The 21842-nt window shown below is 39.2% G+C and overlaps 3 protein-coding genes across 12 annotated transcripts in view; 1 reads left to right on the top strand and 2 right to left on the bottom strand.

Annotated features, from left to right (window-relative positions):
* Positions 1–9712, bottom strand: part of myo9aa (myosin IXAa) — an 80463-nt gene extending 70751 nt beyond the window's left edge. For all 7 annotated transcript variants that reach the window (XM_077564880.1, XM_077564885.1, XM_077564886.1 and 4 more), the window contains exon 1: positions 9416–9712. The gene's annotated coding sequence lies outside the window, so the exon portion shown is untranslated. The remainder of the gene's footprint in view (positions 1–9415) is intronic.
* Positions 9713–9954: 242 nt separating this feature from the next.
* senp8 (SUMO peptidase family member, NEDD8 specific) lies at positions 9955–11844 on the top strand. Its single transcript, XM_077563912.1, has 2 exons — positions 9955–10071; positions 10566–11844. Exon 2 carries the CDS (start codon positions 10567–10569, stop codon positions 11191–11193), a length of 627 nt encoding a protein of 208 aa, XP_077420038.1. The 5' UTR covers positions 9955–10071; position 10566; the 3' UTR covers positions 11194–11844.
* Positions 11845–20310: 8466 nt separating this feature from the next.
* gramd2aa (GRAM domain containing 2Aa) overlaps positions 20311–21842 on the bottom strand; it is a 28195-nt gene continuing 26663 nt past the window's right edge. For all 4 annotated transcript variants that reach the window (XM_077562954.1, XM_077562955.1, XM_077562956.1 and 1 more), the window contains one exon: positions 20311–21738. In XM_077562954.1, the coding sequence (XP_077419080.1) occupies positions 21735–21738 (4 nt within the window). In that variant the 3' untranslated portion in view covers positions 20311–21734. The remainder of the gene's footprint in view (positions 21739–21842) is intronic.

Genomic DNA, 21842 nt, shown 5'->3' with positions numbered 1-21842 from the left:
TACAGTATATTTTTAAGATTAGGGAGTTGCATAACATACAGGCACTTTCTAGACAAACAAATCAAGCCCCCAACTTTATATGAGTAGATGAAAACATGTTGCATGGAAAGAAAACAAAGCCAGTTTTATAACATCGGCAGCACCACAGAAAAAGTTACAATTAAACGTTAATCAAAACACAATATACACAGTTATGTTTTTTAGCCAATCTCATATTGGGTTTAATGCTTTCAACGACGACATTTATGTAAACGGTAATGTTGTTTGGCAGGAGTAGAGTTGGGAAACTATGCTGGCCAACAGCTTCCTGATACAAATGCTGAAGAACATGTGGTATCTCTCTGGCATCCCCTTTACTGCTCTACTCTGTTCAAATTTCAAAACGAGCTAATATTGGTACTGGAATAAAAGGTGCATTTTGAGTGTTCCAATCACAGGTGGACAGTTCTAATTTTAGGCACCCAGGGTGCACTGAATGACACTATGATGACCAACTCTCTGGAAGGCCAACCAGAAGTGAATGTAAGCATGATCCTGACTCCATTGCGGGTTTGACTTATTCCACTCATGGCCATCATTTTTCACACTGACAGCAAAATATAAGAAAACCCTTGATTATACCAAGGAAGTGTGTGTGTGTGTGTGTGTGTGTGTGTGTGTGTGTGTGTGTGTGTGTGTGTGTGTGTGTGTGTGTGTGTGTGCGCGTGCGTGTAAAAGTATTCAAATTTTTTTATAAGGTCAACTTCCCATTGCGTTCAAATAACATCAGTTGCCCAGAAGGTCAGTGTTAAAACATTGTGCTGCCGCAAAAGAGGATGTGGGTTTGATCCCCGCTCGCCCCATTAAAAAAATAAAATAAAAAAAAAAATAAAGGAAAGGCTCCAGCACCCCCGTGACCCTTGTGAGGAATAAGCGGTTCGGAAAATGGCTGGCTGGATGGATGGATGGATATTCAGGCATGTTTTGAAATTAAAGCAGAAATGGCCACACACAACTCAGTCAACACTCAGCAAACATCAACAACTAACATGGCACTAGTTAGCGACATGTTTTGGCAGCAAAACAATAAAACTGTGTGCATCACAGTGCATGTATATGCATGTGGCAGAAATGTAGACAGATTTAGATGTGTATTTATCACAGTAATAGATATGTTTAGTTATGTTTATTTTCATTTGATGTAAAATAACTTGTATCTTAGCTCCATACATTTTTCAAATAGCTAGCTCATCAGTGGAAGTAGACTTTGATTTCACAAGGTTCAAATAACGTAGCCCAAAAATGTTCAAAGACCTCCTCATAGGAGTTGATTTTTCATTGCTAGTGAATGCAACATTTTAAGAGCATTGATGTAATGTCTAAAACAAGACTTGCTCTTGGACTACCCTCACATTTAGTTTTATTGTTTTGGAGTGTGGATAATGTTTTCCATTCAGATTCCATTCTAGTTCTGGAAATATCAATATGACGCTGCAGCAATTGGCCAGTGAAGCTGGAAAAGTACTCCACCCCACAATAAAAATGAGTTGGCGGATGAAAGTCACTTCATCAACAAAGGTTTCAGGAATTAAAGCCTCAGAAATCCATGTCTGACGATGGGGTTTTCATTCTGCAAAAAAAAAAAAGCAACAAGAGATATCTATCTATCACCAGATATCTATACTAATATGCCAGGATGGTAAAATACTTATTTTAGTAAAGTAAAAGCAATATCAAAATAGATCTACAAACTTGGGTGAATTTGTGGTATGTAACACATTTGGCAGCATTATCAGCACCCATATGTTGCAGCTCGAAAAAGAATCACACACAAATGCCAAATAAAGCGACCGCATGACACATGTATGTTAAGAGCACGTCTGACATTTGATGACTATGGTATGGACATTCACTGCTATGTTAAAACCGAAGTGATGGAAACAAGCAGGAGGAGTAACCTTTCCCTGATGTACTTGGATAAGAGACGAACCAGACTGGTATCACAAGGTAATGGTCATTTTATGACGACAGATGTGGTGGCGTGAGAAAGTGCCTCCTTCCTGGCTCAGGGTTAGGGTTTGGGTAGTGCCAAAATTCATTTGTGGCGGTAAAGTAAATGTACATATGGGAAACATTGCGTTGCTTGTTTCATTTTTCATCAAACATTACACCAAAAAAAAAAGTAAAAGTAGGTATACAGGAGCTTTTTCTATTTTTTGCTGTATGATAGACAGTAAGTCTCCCTTATAGCTGTACACCTACTTTTGCACCCTCCTGTATATATTGTTTTATTTTGTTTTGGAGGAGTAAGAAACCTCCCTTTTTTAATAGAAAATAAACAGGTTCATCATATCAGCATTTTCTGAAGCATGATTGGGGTTTACAAAATAAAAAAAAAAACATGCTCCACTATATTTCAATGGATGTCAATTATGCGCTGATGTTCACTATTTACGGGCCGACTCTGTCCCTATCGTCCATGAATAGCAGGGCTTCGCGGTATTGTTTTAAGTTATAATTTCATCATTCACCACCAAATGGGAGACATGGCTTAGTTGCACTTGTACTGGGGTTTTGCCCCATACTACAATGTAAGTAGGCCTTCATACTTTTTTTGCAGATATAGCAAGGCTTGAAATAAGCAGTTTCACATCGCAGTTTCTGCCCACAAATGTGAAGCAGGACAACTATTTCTCATATTATTTTTTTCTTATTTTCACATTACAACAATCAAAACAGGCACAAAGAATCATTTAAAAGAGTACAGCAAGTCCCCAAGATACGAACATAGAGGGTTCCGAGAAGCTGTTCATAAGCTGAATTATTCATAAATCGTTATTGATTACACTGGCAACCATTTTTTGGGGATACGGCTTATAAATTGTATGTTGTCAGATTTTTAAACAAAACTACCGCACGTAATGACACCCCAACACAACATCTAAAAACTGCCTAAAATGCAGTGTAGTGGATATGTGAAGTGTCTTACATGTGAAATATATTTAGATCTATTCAACACCTAAATGTGCTGATATTTTTTTTGTTGCCATTCCCTGAAGTGAAAAGAGGTCATGGGACAGTTGAACCCATTCCAGACAGTCTCGAGCCGACCTGCAGCGGTTTTAATTGTAATGGCAGGTCGTCAATGTTGAACATGGGGTCTGAATGTTCAGCATAATTTGGAGCACATCTGTTTGGAAGATTAGAAGAAGAAAAAGACATGACTTCTAATTACAGGGAAACGTTACTGAAGCTCTCACTGTTTCTTGTGAGGAAGGGGCCCAAAAGGTTGTGGATCTGCCTGCAGCAGACTGCAGTCTTTTTGAAATCTGAGCTCGATCCTGAAGCTGCAGTCGACAGACAAACAGCAAGAGCCGCTGTTTGATGAGGAAGCAGTGTGGGTTGCAGATTCCATGAACATGGCAAAGATATTAATTAAAGTATCTAAGAAAGATCATTTCAATTTAACATTGTCTTGATTTATTATACAACCAAATTGATTTAAGTGTGACCAAACAAAAATTTTAGAAACATTGAGCTACCACATCGATGAATGTTCACATTTGACTGAGCCTTCCTGCATTGACAATAAGATGATTAACGTTTCCACTTAACTCCAACGTGCTTCATCTAACGCTTCAGTTTTTCGTGAACCTTTTCCTTCGAAGCCATTAACAGAAAGCATGCATGGTCTTGTTTTTAAAGGACAGGTTTCATAATGTTTGTGTACCACCACTAATAAGAAAGTAAAACTCCTTGACCAACGGAAAACCAGTTCATAAAAACAATCAAATTAAACTATTTAACGCAGGGCGATAATGTATTCTCAAATGATAAAACCAAAACATGCAAAACTCAACTGGTCGTTCAAATCTCATGACAAGAGGGGCACAACTACAGTATTTGCTACGCTGTTGAGTGTAATCCTTCAGACTGAGTATTGGACTCCCTGAGGCCACTTCAGCTTCTAATCATCACCAGAGTGTCTGAGTTGAATCGTTCAACAAGTCCACCAAGTCACTGGAGTGAATGGCTGCTGGGTAATCAGGATGAGAGCAGGTGGCAGCCAAAGTACAGCAACAGGGCCAGGACATTGTGGCATGCTGCAGGCTGATTGGGCCTTATCAAAAAGAAAAGTCTTCAATCACAATGGGAGATTTTAAATCAAAATGCTAAAAATTTATTTTGCACAAAAAAAAGACATTCTAAGGCTTCTTTGCTTCACATGCTAATAATACTGTATATCCTATTGCATTATAATCATTCTTGCTCAAATAATTATATGTTGCTCTCAAACCCCATTGTCTAGTCTAGGGGTGTTAGAAAAAAATTGATTCGGCAATATATCGCGTAATTCTCAAATCGATTCCATATGCAGCCGAATCGATTTTTAAACATAGGTTACTTAGGGTTAGGATTCACACATTAAGCATGGAAGAATGTTCTATTAATGGAACATTAAGCCTTAATATTTGATTTCAGTGCTGTTCAAACATGAAACAGACTGCAACCTCTTTGTTAAATGCAGTGGCTCAGTTATAAGCCAGTGTACATGTACAAGTTTACTGATTAGTATTTTCTAAATTTGAGTAAAAAATAAATAAAAAATCTCAATAACCAATGTATAGATTCGCATCGGGATTAATCGGTATCGAATCGAATCATGACACGAATCGAATTGCCAGGTACTAGGCAATTCACACCCCTAGTCTAGTCTACAAAAAAAAAGGGAATTGCTTTATATCATAGACATTACATATAAATACATAATATATACAGTATAAACATATCTTGCTCACTCACCTCCTATACATCAGAGTTATTGGTCAGATTTAAGAATAATCTTTGGGGCGCCTACATCATCCAGACATTTACTACGCTGATAAAGTAGATTAGGCAAAAGACAAGCATTCCAGCAACCCGAGCCCATCTCTGGCCGCATTTGAAATCAACCTTATCGCAGCCTGTTTGTTGTCAGCCACAACTATCTCTGGTTTTCCTCCCCTCTTGCCTCCTTCTGACAGTGCCCAGACTACTGTAAACTGGCAGAACTGCTTACTCAGATAAGAGCTGCAGCAGAGACTAAACTCTTTGCTATCCTCTGGATTATCGTGAACTGAAAACCACTGCAAGGTGTTGCATACATTTTGAAATAAAAAAGTCGCATTTTTTGGCTGAGACGACGTGGTTTCGCAGCTGAGTGGTAGTGCTGCGCTCTTGTAGATAGACCGTATTGTGTAGCATTACACAAGCGCACATGCCTGAGGATTAGTCATGGGCCCTGTCCTGTCTGTACCATAAGGCTACAGGGGCCACTAGCCATTGTCACCGCTGTGTCACAACAATATCCTCCCAAAAATTCAGCAAATGTACAACTTAAGTTTGTCGTTTCCTTTGGCATCCATTGAACAGTCAACCTCTGTGAAGAAATTTTACGAATAAAAAATCATAACATAGCAAGGACCAATCATAAATCACTATTGTTTACATCACCCCAGCCATTACTGAGAGGTACTCAACCAACACTAAAGATGAAACTTTCTTATCGCTGCAAAAGAAGGACCCGAGTTAATATAAATGTATTAAGACTGAGCTTCCATCTAGGTCAAAATTTAATGTTGTCGTCTCTATTTTAAGTGAGATTGCGGAGAACAAAACAAAGTACTTCTCTGCATCTCAGTCCTGCCATTGTTAACACCAGTGAGTTAATGATGGGAAATGCAAAATGCTGGGAAATTGAGCTACTAAGGCCAAAGCCTCACTCATATAATGAGCCACTGAAGAAAAAGAGGGCTCTGTTTGGAGCAACACAAGCAGGTTCCTCTTATGACTTCATGTGCATGCCAATATCTTTCCCTAAACAATCCCATTAATGTGGCCGCTACTCTTTTCGGGCCAGTCCCATCTTTGGAGATAGCAATGCATGACTTCAAATACAAGGTTGTTTGGCAGATTGGTAGGAACAAGTGCTAGGCTATGGGACCTTAAAATAAAATTCATTTGAAAAAAAATGACAATGATGTTAACCAGGCTTACTTCAGATGAGAAGCAGGATGCGCCCTGGACTGACCGCCAGCCAATTTCAGGGCACATACAGACAAGCCTTTCACACCTCGGGACAATTTAGAGTCTTCATAGGTGATGCTTACATACAAATGTGTGCCCCTGAAATGTAAACAAAATCCTGAATTCAGTAAAATAACAGCCTAGTACATGGGAAAATAAGCCTGTTACATGTTAAAGTGTCACCCCCCACTGAAAACACTCTCTGATTGTGAATTTAGGGATTGAGAGGTATTTCTAGCAGAGATTATTCAGACGTGTGGCATTTATTTTATGTCCCTGTATTATTTGAACTCCCGGACGCGTTCGGATGCTTATATTGTGAAGTCACACCACCAGAAGTAGTCCGGTAAAAAGTGAGAGACGCACTGTGATTTGACATGAATAAAGCAAAATGAAGCACCAGTGAATTACAGTACAGATTATATGTGTTTTATTACAAACGCTGCAACCAGCAATAAAGCACGTAGATCGGTATGCGGATAAGTAACTACTTTTGCAATTGCCCCCGTTGGGGTCCTTTATTATCATACGCAAAACAATGGTAAGACTCCCATACCAGTCTTTCTGTTGCTAGCTAAACTGTGACATTAGCCAACCTGTCTTTGTGGGTTTTGTAGTGATGAAGTAAGACGTTATCGTTGTGTCTTCATTCTCTGAGTTGCAAGTCATGTGTTTTGCCATCCTAAATTTGCCAATGTCGTCAACATGATAATTCCTTAATTAAAGTTAATGATATTCCAAACTGGCTGTTGGTGTTTACGCCAACATGTGATGCTGACTGTGTTGCCAAGTTGGCACAAACTAAACAAAAAACAACAACTTTTCTTTCTTATATTCTTTCTTTGCTTTCTTAAAAATGTTGAAATACAGACCTTCAGTTCCAACTATAAACAAAATGTCTTATTAAGTCATTGAGTTTAAGTCAAGTTGAGTCTCTTGAATGCCAAGTCAAAGTCAATTCAAGTCTTTCCCAAGTTTTTGGCAAGCAAGACGCAAGTTCTAAAAATGGCTATTCCACTCTCACTCGAGTCACATCATATGACTCGAGTCACCCACCTCTTGTAATTACCTCAAAATTATAGTTACAAAATGAACAGTAATTCCACAAGTGCATTTCTATATGACGCAAACATGGGTTTGGGTTTTCACTTTTATCGGCTTGGCACTTTTCAACCTTGAAAGCACTCAAAACGCTTAACACCACCTCCTCATTTAACAACTGATGACGCAGCATCTGGAGCAACGGGGGGTTTCCGTAGATTGCTCAACTTGAGGATGGTAACAGGGGTGTAGCATCAAACTCGCAACCTTCAGGTTGGGAGATTACCTCTATCGCCAGTGGCTCCCTCTGAACATCAAACAGACCAATTCACTTCCCGTCTTAAACCGCTGCTAAAAACTCAATGCCTCCCACTGGCATTTACCTCATCTTGAGGGTTGACATGCTTTACTGTTTTTATGTTTAGTCTTATGTGCCCTTTTTCATGGTTGTTTAGTATTTGTTGCTTTTTTTTTTAATTTGGATACAAAATTTTGGTTGACTGTGTTGTTTTTAAGTTTGTCACTTTTTTACTCTTGACTGCCAACTCTGGCCCAAAGCGTAACTGCAGCATCTGTGTCAGGCTCGTACGTGGTGTGCCTGCGAGTGCATGCACAATCTTAAACTCCACCCCTCCCCAAAGAAACTGTGGAGTGTGGAGGGTCCGCACACTCTACTATGAAGGGAAGATAAAAGCTCCTAAGTGCAGTCAGAGTAAAACAGTAAGGGCTCTTCGTACTCATCTGGGAATTGGTGGAGCATGCATGATGTTGAAAAAGCTTTAATATGACCTTTTGAAATGGTACAATGCACCTTTAAGGACATTTTTTGGGGGGTGGGGGGTGGAGATCAATAATTTATAATAGATTTGAACCATGCTAGTAAAAGTCACTAGCCACCGTTTGCTTCCTCGGGAGAACACACCTGAGAGTGTGACAATACACACGTCAAACTCTTCCAGCAATGGAGATGCTGCGATGTATTTACAAGTTCCACACCTTTACCCAATGGAATTGAATTATTACAGTCCTGCATATTACGTAACCATAATCACAAAAAGAAAGCTTGAGCTTTCCAGGCACAGTGAGTGAAGTGTTGCCGACTCAACAGACACAAGCTGACATGATAAACTTGAGGCCAGTTTTTACAAATAGCAGACAGAGATCCTGCCGGGTGTCGGATGTCGACAGGGACCAGTTGCTGGTGTCTCCGCCTGGGCTGCCTCACACACTACAGCAGCTGTGTCTTCTCAGACCTCACATTCCCTTAGGACAGGCCCACTTTACTCTCATCACCTGCGCACAGCCCCAGGCTTGACCAACTCCTGAAGTAAGCACTGCTGCTCAAAGTTGTTCTCCTCCAACCATTACCAAAGGATGCTTATCTGAAAACAAGAATGTGTTTCCAGAGGAAAAAAACTGAACCTGCACCAGGATATGAACAGGTCTGGCACTAATGACCACACAAGGGCAGCACTTGACATACATGTCGCATCAATCCCTGTTATGGACATCACTTCGGTGCATTGTGATTAGCTAGCATGTCTGCCTCAAAGTTCTGAGGTTCAGGGTTCAACTCTCGGCTTGGGCCTTTTCTTGAGTGTAGTTGGCATGTTCTCCCTGAAGTTCCTCCCACATTCCAAACACATGTTTGGTTGTCACATGTTTGGTTAACTGTAGTGTAAATTGCCCATAGTTGTGAAGGTGAGGGTGCAGCTGTTTGTCTATATGTGCCCTGTGACTAGCTGGAGACCAGTCCAGGGTATATCCCGCCTCTGGCCCAAGATAGCTGGGGGACAAGCTTTAACTCATCAATGACCCTAATGAGGCCAAGCGCTATAGAAAATGAATGGAGGACAATCCCTGTTCTGTTCTTGTGTTATCCATCCAAGTGTGGGTATGTTGGGGGGGATCTCACAGCTTCATTTTATAGAGTTGTCTAAAATGAGACCCGCGAATCAGTATCTTCACTACAACTCCAGATACTTTGCACCCCATTTTCTTCAATTGGCCTCTAAATAAAACGTGGACACGCTCAAGGGTCCAAACACCAGATTTAGCACGTTGATGGTTCACACACCTCACTTGAATGACCGAAAAGCGTGCAAGACAAGTTTAGTCCGTGTGTTTGAAAAACCACAGCAAAGCGACAAGTCACTGGAACAGTTGCACGGACGTCCACAAACGCGCGGTGCTTGAGCTTGTCAAGTCACCGAGCCCACACACACACACACACACACACACACACACACAACCAAGGCTAGACAACTGTAGTGCGATGGAGTACGCTGCCCAAACAAGAAATAAACTGTATAAGTTAAAGAACACTTACCTCGGCTCCAAGCGAGGACGCCGAAAGTCAATGATAGCAGCTGAAGTTCGAATCCGGAGCTTCCCTCCCTCCTCCGTCACCGCCACTCAACTCTTATTTAATTCCCTGCATTTTCACGCCATTCCACGTCTTTTTATCTCCTCGGCCACTCACCTCTAATTCCACGCAGGTCAACTCTGTGCCGCGGAGTTAGACTTTTTTTTATCCAAGCGTGTCAGCTGTTTTGCTGAGATTGAAAACCGCTCGTGACTGGCTTTGCTGCTGTGCTGAGCCTCCCAACTCTTCTCTGGCCAGCTAATCAGCGCGCCCCAGTTCACAGGCGCGTTCACGCGGTGGAGCGACATAACAGGAAGCCGACGCAAGACGGCGACGTTGTTTCACGTACTGCAAGTTTTTAAATTTATTATTGTACTATATATAGACATATACAATAGTCATATAAAATACATCAAATCCCCGTGTTTGTTTAAAAAAACAAAAACAAATTCTGAACTTTTCCTTTTTAGCTTCAGTCCCTCCCACTGTCGCAAATATGGAATGTTTACTCGAAGCGGTTTACGGTAGCCGGCGGCCACTGTATGGAGGGATGAGTTGCAGCATGTAAAGCCGCGGTTTATAGTTTCGTACGCCTCTTAAATCGAATGCTGCCTTTTCAGGTACGAACAGGGAATTAACTACGCTTATTTGAGTTAAGTAAAACGGCTTGCATGAGCTGCGGGATGCACGTGTTACTATATGAGTAACTGTGCTTCTTGTGACGTTGAAAAGATTAGCAAGCTCATGCTAACGCAGCAATGCGCTGTGATTCAGTAACATGATACTGAAGTAACTGCACTGTACCATCTCACGACATAACAATAATTCTTGACTTCGCATATACCACTTACGTGTGTACGTCATTAAAGCATGACACGTGTTTATTTGTTTCACGAATGAAGGCGCTTGATAAATTTACTGCATCTGATAATATTCCCAATTTAAAACAAGACAAAAAGGGTATTTTAACATCTAGGCAGTTAAAGGGTGAGCTCAAGTGCACTGCATCTGATTAACAAGTATGAAAATGGTAGAACAAGATCATTGAGAGTTGAAAAAATGTACAGTATTTCTTCACATTGTTTATTTGCTGACTCTGTATGTGTGTTTGTAGGATGGATCCTATCGTGCTGAGCTATCAGGACAGCCTGCTTCGACGCTCAGACGTGTCCCTCCTTGAAGGACCCCACTGGCTTAATGACCAAATCATTGGCTTTGCCTTTGAATACTTTGCCAGTGAGCGCTTTCAAATCCTCGGGGAGAGTGTCGTCTTTGTCAGCCCGGAGGTCACCCAGTTTATCAAGTGCGCTTCCTGCCCAGAGGAGTTAGCCATGTTTCTTGACCCTCTGGTTCTGGCCTCACGTCGTTGGATCTTCCTGGCTGTGAATGACAACAACGACCAGAGCGCTGGGGGGTCACACTGGAGCCTTCTGGTGTACCATCATAAATCCAACCACTTTTCTCACTATGACTCTCAAAATGGCAGCAACTCTCTGCATGCCAGGCGCATTGCTAGCAAGCTAGAACCCATGCTGTGTGTCGGGAGAAAGTCTTCGTTTGTGGAGGAGCTCACTCCTGTGCAAGAGAACAGCTATGATTGTGGCATGTATGTCATCTGTATAACCGAGGCCTTGTGTGAGAAGCCACGTCTGGCTTTGCAAAATCTCACCCCAGCCTTCATTAAACAGAAGAGAGCAGAATGGTGCATATTAATCCAGCGCCTCGCTCAGAGTAAACTCTGATGCGTTCGGATTTTTCCTTGCGTTCACTGAATGCAGAACTGCACGTACGAGTGGACACAATCGATGGTACCCCTTCGTTAATGAAAAACGTTCTCAATGGTCACTGAAATAGTCACAGACTATTTGATAGTAATTTGGTAGTAATAAATGAAAAATATAATTTGGGTCAGATTTCAGTGGCCATTGTGGGTTTTTTTCATCATGAACAGGGGTATCAACAATTTTGTCCACCTATATATCCTCTGCTAAAGCCATGACTGCAACCCTTAAATAAAACAAATCTTTTTTCAATGACAGTCAGTCTGCAATGGAAGAAAGTGACAATATTTGGACTCTTTTATGATTCATTCGACGAGCACTGTCATGTTTATCTCTAATGTAAGCATTGCAACATGTGATATGTAAACCCGTGAAGACAAGCATGCCTATAAAAGGCGTGTACTCTTGAACATACGAAGTGAGGATGGAGCCAGCATAATCTGTCACTTTGTTCCATTTACGCATTAAGGGTCATTTTCAAATGGATTAGGGTTGAAAAGAATGTGACTTTGACTCCATAATTTGAATCTTTTTTTCTCATCATGCTGGGACTTCTTGTTGGGTTGAATCGTCTAATTTATTCTTTTAATAAATCAGTTTGATCTTAATTTATATCCAGTTTTATCCTTGCTTGTGCCTACAGTTTTTACCTTTGTCCTAAGTATCAGTTCAAATTGATTCACATTTTATAAAAAGCATGAAAGACTTCCGCCCGTAGAGATCGCTTCTCCTTGTTAGGGTCACAGGTGAGTTTTAGCCTATCCGAGCTACCTTTGGGGGAGATTACACCTAGTGATGGGATGATGATACCTCAAGGAGTGTATTGACACATTACACAAACTATTGACACTGTGTTGGTCACTCAATAGTGACCTCTGCTGTAGATCTAAAATCATTGCAGATAAACAAAATGAAAATAAGATGGTAAAACGTGCATGCTGTAAACCTTAATATTATATTATTATATATATTATATTATAAATTTAATAAATTTTATTTATTCACTTGCTAGTCTTTTACTTAAAATATGATCTCATCTTTGTATTATTTCAGTTGGTCCATTTGCTTGCTGAGTTAAGTTGTTTATTAGATGCTCATATGAGTTGGCTTGTAGAATATAGCAAATTTGTATGTAATAAAATAAATAATAAAAGTTAAAATGTTTAACTTCTGTATGGGATTTTGTTAAAAGTTTTAAACCATATGTAATAACACACTAATAACAGATTCTGTCATACATTTTTATTGAGAAACAAAAGTTTTTGAAGTGTGATTGCTCCAAGGCGATTTATCCTCTTGGACACCAGTTCCCCTGCCTTAGAGAACACTCGTTCACAGGGAACAGAGGAAGATGGTATGCATAAATATTTAAGTGCCAGTTGATAAAGGTGTGGAGAACGATCCATGAGTGGAAGCAAACAAAAATCCAACAGGCACAGGTACAGGTAAATTTACAGCAACAGCAAACAGTTTAATCTCCATCCAACAAACACGCAACATGTTGATACAGTTTGTCTACCTATAAATACAGTTTGGCGCGGCACATCCAAACGACACACTTCCTGTATCGGTCACGTGATTTTTTTATTGAAGCGATACACGCGTCGATACGGGGTTTCACACTTGCGCACTCGGCACAGTGCTGCGCACCAGTGTTGTTCGTCCCATCACTAATTACACCCTTTACTGGTCACCATCCGTATTTAGTAGGATCATGTCGGTCTTCAGCCATTCAGAAACATTCTGGATCACATTTAGATAATGAGTGTTTTATATCGAGTCTTTTGACTCACTGTGTAAAATGTCAATACAAATGGAATATCTGATTTGCAAATTCTTTCCAACTTAAATTCAATTTAATGTACTACAAGGACAAGATATTTATTGTTAAAACTGATTAACATTCTTCGTTTTGAATTTGATGGCTGCAACATGTTCCAAAACTGCATTGAGACGGTCATTTTGGCTCAAAATGAAGAATTCCCCACTGATACACACTATGATCAAGAACATCTCAAAATGAGCACAGGTGTTATATCCTTCACCAATATTAAATGTTTAAAAAAAAAAAAGATGAGCCCTAAGCAACTGTGATGCCATTTTCAGTTGACCCACAGAGATGAATAAAAACAGGTGGATTTTGCTGCTTTATTCAATTCCACAGACACAATCAGAATGCCAATTTTAAAAATAGTAGTAATAGTATCGTTCACATATGTCATAATAATTCATTTTTATGTGGCCCTCTTCCCTTCTAATATGCTATGTAATGTTTCCAAAAAGTGGAGATAATTGCTTCTAGAACATTTTATATCACTATAAATTATCACCATTGTTGATAGTACTAAAGAACTATAAAGTATTATAGTACTAAAGTACTATAATAATAAAAAAAACAAACAATCATACCTACAGAGGGCAACACATTTAATACAGGAAACATAGGAAATAAACAACGTGTATCCTTACAGAAACATCTATGAAGGTGAAAATGTGATCGATTTTTCGTCTGACACATCAGACGACCGAGACGCAAAAGTTCCACACAGCTCCGTTTACAGGTGTGCACATTTGAGACGACTTCCTCCTCCATATCACTGCACAAGCGAAACGAGGAAACTGAGATAGGAATGGCTTTTCTCTCACGTATTCACAAGTTGTCACTGAAATGTAGAAGTACCAGCCAGGCTTGTCCATCTCACTTGCCTGAGCTGTTATGGAGGTCAATGGGAGAGTGAAATCGGAAAGCGGCTTCACCTAATCATGGAAAAGTATGTCTTCATTCGCTCAAAATACAAAAACAGATTTAGATTACCCACAAGAACAATTCAATGCAACAGTTTAGTTTTTTTCTATTTTCTGGTTACTTCTATTTTTTAATCTTGCTGAAATCATTTGTCAGGCAAGATAGGCGGAACCTACAAAGTCAGATGGGCCAGGAGTCACACTGGTGTTAAAACAAAATATGTCAAACTTATTTTAACTTTCAACAGACTTGAATTAGTCAGTGGAGTGCAGATGTTGACATGGACAAACGAAGGAAACAAATTCACATAACGACAATGGCACTTGCATCTTCTTGATTAGCACAACTCCAGTCAAACCATCAGCATATAATGTTTAAAATTCACAAGCTAAGAGTAACAGATAGGAAACACTATTTACTGTGTATTTTAGGTGTCATAGATGTCATTCATTCTGTAAAATAACGGCGCTCCAGGGAATGGGTGCAAACACAGAGCCATGGTGGGCTTATGAATTATAAATAACTCCAACTATACAACTTATGCAAGCACAGGAGGGCCTGAGCTGAAATTTGAACCCGAGATCTCTTGAATGTGAGGCTTACGTGATGACCACTAGTCCACCTTGCTGCCGAAGGTAAAAACAAAAGTCAGTCGCGTGAACAACTACATCAATTCTAACCATCCCTTAAAATATATTACAGTGATAAAGAATGTGTTTTCTTAGAACATGTGCTAATCATTAGCAGGCTATGCTATATTTTCTTTTTATGCTTACATGCACTGGCCCATGCATAAACCCACACATGTACAGTATAATGACGATTATCCGTGTAGGATTTATGACAGCGGAGGGAAACGAGTACCCTGAATGTTTGACCCTGCAAGGAGAAGTTCATTTTGTGGTGGTTGTCGTACTTTTAGATTCAATACTGCATTTCAATTCATGATGAGAAATTAGAGGACCTGGAAAAAACGCCATGCAAGATCTAGGAGAACGAACAAACGGACTAACTAACTAACTAACTAACCAACCAACCTGCGATCACATGTAAAATGGTGTTCCACAGGGTTCAATTCTGGGGCTTCTGCTGTTTTCATTGTATCTGCTGCCCCTGTGTTCCATCTTAAAAAAAACAGCATTGGTTGTTTTAAAGTGCTCTATAAATATAGACTAGAGTTGAGTGATGGGAGTCAGCGTCCTAACTGCATGATTTCCCATGTTAATTTGAGCATTTATAGTCCAGTACAACTTTAGCTATCTAGCAAAACTAAAGTAACACTTCCTTAAGCTGCTTGGAGATGAAGAAGAAGAATGCGACAGCTTCTGAATTCAAGGTGACGAGAGCCAAATTCAATAAAAAGGCGACTGTCCCTGCTCATTTTGTTCACCAGTAAACCCTACAGTGTATGTCTTGAATTTGAAAAATAATAATAATCATATTTTATTTTTCAATAAAGAAGGGTTCGCTGAATGTGCATAGGAAATGAGCTTCAGTACCTCCACCAAGGTTAAGAACCACTGCTGTAAATGAATGCTATTAAAAAAATTACCAATATAAATACATAAAAATAAATAAATAATAACTAAGGCTATCACTAATAAATAATTTTTGTGGTTGATTTGGACGAGCTAGCCGATTTTTTCAATTTTTTTTTTTTTTACCCAGCCCTACTATTAGTAAATAATAATAATAATAATAAAAAAAAGTGTCAGGCGATTAAATTTTTTAATCGTAATTAATCGCATGACTTCAATAGTTAACTCACGATTGATCACAAATTTTATATCTGTTCTAAATGTACAATAAAATGTTCAATAAAGTAGTTTTTCCAATTTTGATACTCTTGTAACTTAAAAATGAAAATAAAAAGTTAAACTAATAGAAATATGGCTGCATCTTTTAATCATTGATACAGTAATTTCATAATAATTCGTAAACTTGAGTTTACATTAAAAAGATGCACTGTACTGTAAAAAACAGTGTGATATTGATTTGTGTTGAGGTCATTCCTGCCACTAGATGGCATAATTACATTTGTAAGACGGTGACAGCTCAGTATTTACTTTTCATATTAAGAGCTATCAAATCTCTAACATGAAGTGATTTGTAAAATTCTGCACATTTTTAAAATTGTAAGTTGCAACTTGACCCCAGTCTCCACAAATAAAAGCATTATTATTACATTTATTACTGCTTTTAATTTTGACGTGGACGTGTCTGCTGCGTTGTGACTAGAATTCCCCCAGTACAGGCTTTCCAAGTATAAGGGACATATCATTAACCACGTGTTTAAAAAATGAGTGGCGTTAAAGAAACTTTAAATTAATTCAAAATTAACGCACTCATGTTGACACCCCTAGTAAATAATAATATTGACATGATTAAATTGTTATTTCAGAAGTGCGTATCAAACAGGTAGCCCTTCGCACTAATCATTAGCCAAGAAGTATCCCTCATCATCAAAAAGGTCGGCGACTCCTGATCTAATGCCTACCAGGGAGAATCAAACAGTAACTCACCTTACTACTGTATTTGTCGCCAACCAAAACTGCTTTCAGACTGTGTCGGCCCAATGGCTAGAGTTGCCAAATAGAAATAAGGTCTTTATCTCCCGACATATGGCGCGTGTTTAGTCGGGCTTTCTTCTAGAAGTCAAAACAAAACCTGCGCCAAAATGAACGTATTCACAACAAGGAAACACACTATGTTCACTTCACGTTCGTACAAATGATGAGCCAGTTTATGAACTTTTGAACAAATCCACTCCCGTTGTAAAACAGGTCTTAACAAGGCAGAATAGAGTTTATGGATCATAAAGCGGTGTTCAGGGGATTCAAACGGAAGCCGCACCTCACACTTCATACGCTGATAAATATTGACGCACGTCTGTGTTCGAGACCCTCCAAGCGAGGGCCGCCAGTCTGCTGGGGCGTGTGTAAAGCTAACCATTCCCGTCATGTTACAGTCAGCGTTCTCAATCACAGCAGAGGGGTTAAAGGTCATCTGGGGAGCATTCCAGGACAGACAATATGACTCCCTGGAGAGCAGCAGCCCGTCTGGCCATCTGCTCTAATTTGTCTCTGACTAAAACGCACACACATGCAGGCATATGCGTTTGTTTGTGGTTGATTATAATGAAGTGATTACAAAAAAAATCATGCTGTATGGCAAACAGTACATTGAATAGACTTATACACTACTTTTTTCAAACAAGCCCTCGCACCCACTTTGTCATGTTTCATGGTGAATAATGATAAGCAAACTTTGACATCATGTGGCAAAAAAAGAAAGAAAAATCGTTCAAGGGCTCCCCGTTTCTGATTGGGCATCTTAAAAGCAAATTACAAGTACGAAGTTTTTATTATAGATTATTTTTTTGGGTTCACTCTCACATTTATATGGTCTCTCAGCCGGAAGCGAACGCACACCAACCTTCACCGAAGGTAAGTGAAGGTAAGTGACGGTAACCACTCCACCACCCGGAACCAATTACGAGTACGAAATATAAGTCGAAAAATGGCTTCTTCAAGTCAAATTGCTGACTTCCAGCTCTATTTCGAGTTTAGGGTCGGTCCTTAACACTTTCTGATGTTCACCAAATTTCATGTTGGATTATTCCCAGACACAATTTTTTTTTCTTCGCTAATGGGTTAGATATTTATTTATTTATTTTTAATGGGGGCGCGTTTTGGGACCTTAATAGTATTTTCACCAGGACACACACGTTTGCAAATTGGTGAGTTAAGTTTACAGACATAATGAGACCCCAAAAGACAAAAGAAGAATACAGTAATTCATAACAATTATGTTAAATGTTGCCAGTGACAAGTTCTGACAACTTGTCACAACGAATTATCTATATCAAAAATACAAAGATCACATAATACTGTGAATATACCTTACCACATATTTAATCCACCTAATATCCAGGTTTGACACGCAGCAGGTTCCATTGGAATAAATGTGGAGAATTCCTGTTATATTCTCCAGTTTGCTGCCACTCCCTTTTTATTGCAGTCCAACATCTGCCAAACCCTTCTTGGTAGTTAATTCTGTTATTAGAGTAGGTTTTTGTGTTATATCGTATTTAACTCATAAAATCAGTTGCACAGCTGGAAAAGGCAATACTGTAAGGTCAAGTAAATGCATAATACCAGAGCCGTAAATAGAGATATGATATCCACGTACGGTATATAGCTCCATCTACGGCTATAATACAGTGAGAGTGCGTCCCCTAGTGGATTTGAATAGTAATTCTCTGTGGCTTTTGTGTCGAAATATTGCTTCAGTTTTTCATTATCTTGCAGGAAATGTTTCGACTTTCAGAAGTCACACAATACTTCTATAGTTTTTTTTTTTTGTGTGTGTGTGTGTGTGTTGGCAACGTTTTTATATATAGGCAATATGGATCAATATTGTGCATCTCAATAAACTAGAAAGCGCATTTATTTATGTAGGTCAATTTAAAAAGTGAAACCCTTGGTAATATTTTTCAGAACGACAGTAACATTAATTTTGATTAGTTTCTTATGTAGGTCTACAGGTGCCGGCCAGAATATCAGAATATCGAAGAAAAGTAAATTTATTTGTAAAAGTCAAAGTTTGATGCCCAGGTCACTAGGGTAGATGCCACGGACTTTCGACTTCCGGGTTTTACACATCAGCGCCGTTTCCGGCCACCGCTGGCCGCGTTCCAACACGAGCACCACTAACCCTGCGCCCCACAACCGCGCGCTCCTGCTCATCGGCGGGAGGGCGTCTCGGCTATCTGAAATGCTTAGGACACCGAGACAGACACTACACACTCGCAGCCTCGCACCCGTCGACGAGAACGCTCAACCGAGGGGCACAAAGGCTGAAGCGCAAGTACTAGGACGCGGCCCCCACGTCGCAAACCGGAAACAAAGTTGATGGGTGAAAACCCGGAAGTCGGAAGTCCCGCTTCCTCCGTGGCATTTTTTCTTCTTCTCCGTGGCATATTGTCATTTGTCAACGGTCCGCAATGAAAAACGAGAATGCGAGTGACCGTCATCGCTGTCTGCAGCTTTAACTTTAAGTCAACCAGCGTCACATAATTCACGGTTCATTGTGTTCGACGTTTGGAGCTTCCACACTGTATTGTTCTGACGAGTCATCATTCATCTGCTTTAATGCACAATTTCCTCCGCTCTTGTTTTTTTTTTAAGTCAATGATTTTATTTTCCGGCAGAATTTCACACCTGCCCACAAATACCTGCTTTAATAACCAACGAATAACAACATATGATTGGCCAGCAAACTAGTCTGACTTGAACCGCATTGAAAATTATTGTTGTATTGTCAAGAGGAAAACAAGGGAACAAAAAACTTGAAATGCAGACGATTTAAAGGCCGATATCAAAGAATTTTGTGCTACAACAGCACCTGAACTCTGCAAAAGGCTGACCATCTCCACGTAACTCCGCCTTAATGCTGTCATTATTGTAAAAGGAGGCCCAACAAAGTACTGAGGGCATATGGCTTGAATACACGTTCAAGAAGGTCAAAATGTCTGTTTGAGATTCTTTCGGCCTTAATCATCACAATTGAAACAAATAAAGGCTTGAAATATTTCAGTTTGTGTGGTGAATTAATGTCACTTGCAAGTTTTAAAATAAATTATTGAAATAAATGGACTTTTCCCCACCCTTGATATTCTAATTTTCTGACCAGCACCTGTAATGCAGTGTTCCATGTTGTTCCAGGTGGTATATTTAGATTTTTTGCTAGACATTTACTACAATCATCGAAAGAAATTACAAACAAATCATGATGATAAAACATTTCACTGTGTGTAGTAAATATCACGAGTTTCAGTTTTGGAATTAGACTTGGGAAATAAATATTCAGTTTTCCATGATATTCAAATGTATTGAGTTTAACCTCTGTATTGGATCCGGTTATGTTTGTTACTAAATCAATATTTAAAAAAATATATCAGCAAAGACACAGTTAGTATAAAAGCTTAAATTGGGTTGAATACATAATAGTACATGCTTGGTGAATTAGACGTCCTAACTTATTCATAAAAAGACGCTTCAACAGCAATTTTTTATTGTCACTTTGCTGGCTGTTCCAAGTTTTGACATTTAGTTGGGTCATACATAGATCATCTCGCTCATTAAATATACACGTTTAAAATGATAGTACAGAGGTAGTTGTTCTCTGATTTGATATTGAACTTAATGGTTAAATCCAAACCAGTGCTGGCATCAGGTTGCCAATAATTTGCATGATATTTTACTATAATGTAATTGATGTTTTAATATTTAAACGTAATCACAGATCGAAATGACACACTAACACTCCTGTCCTGCTCTGTCGCCATTTTAATCAACAAGTTCATTACTAAACTAGAATGACAGTCAGCAAAAATCAATAAAATATCCTTCAACAATGTCATGACAACATTGACGCTCGTCATTAGTACATCAGTGAGCACTTCATTTGAAATGTATAAAATTAACCACTCTTTGACAACGGATTAATATATCTATAAATAGACAAATGTCACCTAAAAATTGCATTCACATTGTAATTAACACCCACGCTTCAGTATATTACAGTTACGTGATCTTTTCATTCAGTCAAGTGTTGCAGCCTTCGTTGCATAAATACTTTCCAAAGTCACAACTGAGTACCTCGGGTTAACAATCATCCATCCATCCATCCATCCATCATCCCACTTCTCCTCATTCGGGTGGCAGGTGGCCTGTAGCCTCTCTCCGATGATTCTGGGTGAGAGGCGGGGTTTACACCCTGGACTGGTTGCCAGCCAATAGGAGGGAACATATAAGTCATCATTCACACTCACACCCACGTACAATATAGAGTCGTCAATGAACCTAACGTGCCGGTGTTGGAATGCGGGAGGAAACCTCTCAAACACAGGGAGCTGAGATTCGAACCCCTGATCTGTGAGGCACATATTTTAACCACTATCCCACTGTTCAAGAACGATACATACAAATGCTTTGAAAATTAGGTGGACATACTGTATATATATTTTTTAAAGTGCATAAGTCAAGACTGTCAATGGATTGTTTGGTTTAGTTCACTGTAAATGAAATTCCTTTCCTTTCATTCTATTCAAGTCATTACTGTATTAAATGATTATTCACTTGCCTCGGGGTCATTACAGGACACAAATAAAATCTGTTTGCATAGTCTGAAAGTGATCTCCAGTACCACGGAGGGATGGTCCTTAACTCATTCACTGCCATTGACGGCTATAGACGTCAAAAATTCATTTGAACTATTTCTATTAGTTTAACTTTTTTTTTCCACTTTTGCTAACAAGTGTATGAAAACCTAGATTTTTTTTTATTGTACATTCAGAACAGATACAAAATTTGTGATTAATCGTGAGTTAACTAGTGAAGTCATGTGATTAATTACAATTAAAAAAAATTCATCGCCTGACGCCCCTAATTATTATTTTTTTTTAATTAAAAATAAGGGCGTCAGATGGTTAAAATTTGACTTCATAGTGGACTCACGATTAATCACAAATTTTATATCTGTTATAAATGTACAATAATTTTTTTGTCTAGGTTTTCATTAAAAAAAATAATGAAATGGAAAAAAAAAGTTAAACTAATAGAAAAAGTTCACATGAACTTTTGACGTTTATAGTCGTCAACGGCAGTGAATGAGTTAATATGTTGACGCTGCTTTATCAGGATAAACTGCAGAGTTGGAGATGATTCTGGATCTGCGTGTAAGAAGCTTGAGGTTACCTGGACAACAGGAAAGCAAGACAGGATTACAGAAATGATTTTGGAGAATTGATGCACACGGAATGAGTACGCGTAAATGAGTAGTTTATGATGATACGATGATA

This window comes from Vanacampus margaritifer, chromosome 4, assembly GCF_051991255.1.
Source record: "Vanacampus margaritifer isolate UIUO_Vmar chromosome 4, RoL_Vmar_1.0, whole genome shotgun sequence".
Taxonomy (NCBI): Eukaryota; Metazoa; Chordata; class Actinopteri; order Syngnathiformes; family Syngnathidae; genus Vanacampus; species Vanacampus margaritifer.
This window is presented reverse-complemented; position numbering and strand designations above follow the sequence as displayed.